Source organism: Macadamia integrifolia, chromosome 14, assembly GCF_013358625.1.
Source record: "Macadamia integrifolia cultivar HAES 741 chromosome 14, SCU_Mint_v3, whole genome shotgun sequence".
NCBI classification, from domain to species: Eukaryota; Viridiplantae; Streptophyta; class Magnoliopsida; order Proteales; family Proteaceae; genus Macadamia; species Macadamia integrifolia.
In genome coordinates, this window is record NC_056570.1 from 7,090,344 (window position 1) to 7,094,886 (window position 4,543).

The following is a 4,543-nucleotide window of genomic DNA, read 5'->3' on the forward strand; positions in this document are numbered from 1 at the left end:
AATCAGAGAGATAGCGTCAGGGAAGATCCCAGATCCAGGATCGTTGCCGGGAAATGAGACGACGTTGTTGGATGTTCCGGTGAAGGTGCCGTACTCGATACTTTTGAGCTTGGCGAGGGACATAGGGAGAGATTGGGACATAGATTACGAGCTGGAGTTGGGATTCACCTTCGATTTGCCGATCATCGGTGATATTACGATGCCTCTTTCTACCAAGGGGGAGATCAAGCTCCCTACTTTCTCTGATTTCTTTTAGGAGTTTCTGTTAATTTCTCTATCTAAGAAAGAAATCTGGAATTCTGGATCGATCTTTATTTGGACTTACCCTTTTTAGTTTCTTAATACTTTTTTTTTCCTGCATGTTACTCTACGTGTAGCATTTGGGATAAGAAACAACAAACATGGATTTGATCGATATGAATAAAATGTTTGTCTACTTGTAAAGGGTAATTGTCTATTTAGAATGGAAACCGAAAGTTGAAAACCGAATCGAATTATTTTGAAAAACAGGATAAATTTTTATTATTTTTCTACAAATATAGAAGATATATTCTAGAGAAAATGAATGCTCGCAATCGTACATCCAGACATTTAGAGGTACAAAATGATGTTCTTAACCCTTATAAAATGATGTTCTTAACCCTTATGAAACCTAAAAAACTCATTCTTTGTTGTTGGTGCTCGTGTTGTGCTTGCTCCAGGACGGGTCAATGAGCGTATATGCAAGTGCATCATTATTATTATTATTTTTTTTTTCTCAATTTTGGGGATAGAACATGTTGGAGCATTTTCAACCTACGGGGTGGGGGAAGTGGATCATTTTGCATATTATTTTCTGTGACAGATTGGTTAGGTTTTTATTTTTATTATTATTTTTTAATTTATTATTATTATTATTATTTTATTATTATTATTTTTTTACAACAAATAAGCCCAATAGGATAATAATTTCACACGCCTTATGTCTAGGCTTAAGGTCCACTCAATCAGGCAGCTTTTTTTCTCCCATTGGATAATTTCATGCTTGAATTGGAGCAACTCCATAAGCATCCTCTACACTGAGCATCGGATGGCCGAGAGCACCTCGGAATGCATGATCGAATGCTCTCAGCCATCCAATGGTCACGGCATCATTGCACTCACTGCAGAGAATAATCACTCTCCAAAAGGGTGGTTTCGAAAAAAAAAAAAGTTCCCTACTTAAGGAAGCCTAGGACTTATATATATTAGTTATTTCCTTCAAATTATGGGGAAAAGCTCTAAAAAGCTCTTTAAGTCTAAGGTATCACTATGCCTGGTTAAAAGTATTATTATAAAGATGAAAAACTCTATCGATTTGACACACATGGTCAATGGAAAGACGCTTGGGAACATCTTCAACACACAAAATGGAGGGGCGTTGCAACATGGTCTTTTTTCCAAATTTTTCTTTCACAACGAATGGCCCAATGAGGCAATAATTTCACTCCCTGGGCCTCGGGGCCACTCGGTCAGGCAGCTTTCTTCTTTTCTCCAATTGTAATTTCACAGTTGAATGGAAGCAACTCCACAAGGATTCAAATGCGTTCCAATTTAAGGAAGCCTAGTACTTATGTATTAGTTATTTCCTTAAAAAATTATGGAAAAAGACTCTTTGAGCCTATGGTGTATAATACTTCACTTCCTCACAAGTATTATTATAGGGAGAAAAAACTTTGCCGATCTAAAGTAGGCAACACTAGTGCACGAGATCAATGGAAGGTTATATGGGAGCATTTCAACACACAAGTTGAGATGGGGGGTAACATGATCTTTTTACATCAACCTGTGTGTGGACATAGATAATATCAAACCAAAAGGATTTTTTCTCCTATCATTAAATTTGTATTTTAGGCAAAAGATCACTACCTGGTCATGTAGTCCTTGCACCAGCACAAAGACCAATAAGCGAACACAGAGATGTCGACAAAGATGGAATTTTGTGATTTTACAACTAATTACGTGGCATTATTTTCCCTTTAATATTTTTTTTAAATGAAAGAAAGTAATGATTAAAAATAATATGGGAGGGTGACAGGGTTTACTGTACCACTTCATGCTCAAAGAATCTTCTCCATTATAAGGCAGATGTTGTGGACCCAAATCCTGCATCCATGGGCATCCCATGATTCCCATCATTCTCAGAACATATGATAGTTGAAGATCAAAGGGTGTTAAGTCCATCACTAGACAAAACTATGAGATAAGAGCCAATTCAAAGGATGACAAATGATCCTCCAATTCGTATTGGGACATCATGTCTTAATCCGTTTCCAATTTAGATCGGCTCAGAATTGGGCAAAATCTGTCTCAAGAACCCTAAAATCGACCAATTGATATGAAAATCCAACGATTCCAGGGAATATTGACAGAAATATTGTGATTTAGAACGGTAAAAATCAGAATCAGTCCCTGTCGATTTCCAATCCTATTCACCAATTTTTTAAACCCTGATCCAACCCCAACTCCCCTTCTCCCCACCTTAAGGCCCAATTCACCTTCGATTTGCGAATCATCAGTGATATTACGATGCCTCTCTCTACTAAGGGGGGAGATCAAGCTCCCTACTTTCTCTGACTTCTTCTAGGGTTTCTATTAATTTCTCTATCTAAGAAAGGAATCTGGATCGATCTTTATTGGACTTTTTTTTTTTCCCAGCATGTTACTCTTTACATGTAGCGATTGTGATAAGAAACAACAAACAACCAACGGGATTAATAGCCTACTGGTGAAAATGCCCTCAATCCATCACCACTTCGCTGGTTGTGGGTTTGAGTCTTAGCATACCTATTATTGTCCATTGGTCCTGTGGAAGTGCCGCTTGCTGTACTTTTTCTTAATATAGATGATACATTTTAGCGTCCTTGAAAAACCTAAAAGACACTCTTTGTTGATGCCCATGTGGCACTTGCTCCAGGATGGGCCAATGAGGGCACATGCAAGTGCATCATTCTTCTCTCCAATTTTGAGCAATTGAACTCTGGTTTAGCATAGGCAACACCAGCACATAGGGTCAATGGGAAGGTGCATATGAGGCTACAAGCATCTTCAACCCATGGGAAAGAGGTTGGGGAAAGTGCGGTTAACTTGTACCCTATACAGTTTGGGCACATTTTGTACCACTGATAACGTTTTTTTTTTCTTAGTTTTTATTTCACAACGAATAGCCCAATGAGGCAATAATTTTTCAAATGGGTTTCCTATTTGAGGAAGCCTAGTACTTAGATATTAGTTATTTCTTTAATATTATGGAAAATAGCTCTTTTTCCTAAAGTGTAGGGTACTTCACCTCCTAAGTATTATCACAGGTGGAAAAAAATTTGCCAGTCTGGTGTAGGCAACACCAATGCACAAGATCAATTGGAGGTTGTATGAAAACATCTTCAGCAAACAAGTTGGAGTGATGGCAGCATGATTTTTTTACATCCACCCTTGAACAAAAACAACATCAAACCAATCGGTTATTTCTTCCACTATTTTATTTGGATTATGATCATATAACCTTTACATCAATGCAGAGACCAATGAGTGAACACAGAGTCATCAACAAAAATAGAATTTTACAATTTTACACCAACCAGGTCATGAATTTAAAGGACGGTATCGATATCAACACGATCCAATACCAATCTAGATCAGATCAATGCATATCAATCAATTTTACTTTGCTTCATCTAAAAAGTATAATTTTTTTTTACTGTTCTACCCTTAAAACAATATGAATTATCAATCCAGAACGATCTGGGATCAGTCTCAATCGATACTTGAAACCATGAAGCAGTAACATTCTTTTCACTTTTAGTTTTTTTAAAATGAAAGAAAATAATGATTAGAAAAAAAAAATGTTGGTGGGTGTACTGTACCCCTGCATCCCCAAAGGGTCTAAATCCAGTACTGCACAAAACTATGAGATAGGAGCCAATTAAAAGAGAACCACTGATCCTCCAATTCGTATTGGGACATCATGTCTCTAATCGGATTCTAATTCTGATCGGCTCAAGAACCCTAGCATCGATCAATTGATCTGAAATCCAACCGATTCAGGGAAATATTGGCAGAAATATTCTGATTCAGAACAGTGAAAATCGGAATCATTCCCGGTCAATTCCCAATCCAATTTACCAGGAAAGGATTGCAGTTTGCATCATTATAACAATAATTACTGACACTGAATTCTGATTCTAATTTACATGTTAAAAGCAAAAATGAATTGCAAGAATTTAGGCTCATTATGCTTCCTCTTGCTTGCACAACAGCGTTCCAACCTTCTGCATATCTCCATATATTGACCTTCAGCAATAAAATGTAGGCCACAACTGGTCCTTTTGTCGACACTGGCTACCTGTGGAAAACGACTACTGATGGTACAAAAGGGCTATGCACGCGTCACGATCCGGTGGGTTAACCACCATTTCCACCCAGAATAGGTACGTCAAACAATATATACCTTCCCACCCTGAAAAGGAACATCAAACAACACATGAGCTTTCACAACCAGACCTAAACCCCACCACCCCCACCCCCC

At 37.8% G+C, this 4,543-nt stretch overlaps 2 protein-coding genes across 2 annotated transcripts in view; one reads left to right on the forward strand and one right to left on the reverse strand.

The window, feature by feature from the left end:
- LOC122061065 (desiccation protectant protein Lea14 homolog) overlaps positions 1–444 on the forward strand; it is a 1,099-nt gene extending 655 nt beyond the window's left edge. The window contains exon 2 of the mRNA XM_042624232.1: positions 7–444. Within this exon, the coding sequence (XP_042480166.1) occupies positions 7–256 (250 nt within the window). The 3' untranslated portion in view covers positions 257–444. The remainder of the gene's footprint in view (positions 1–6) is intronic.
- A 3,613-nt stretch (positions 445–4,057) lies between these two features.
- LOC122061872 (serine/threonine-protein phosphatase PP1-like) overlaps positions 4,058–4,543 on the reverse strand; it is a 12,496-nt gene continuing 12,010 nt past the window's right edge. Inside the window, exon 4 of the mRNA XM_042625392.1 lies at positions 4,058–4,474. Coding sequence (XP_042481326.1) covers positions 4,451–4,474 — 24 coding nt within the window. The 3' untranslated portion in view covers positions 4,058–4,450. The remainder of the gene's footprint in view (positions 4,475–4,543) is intronic.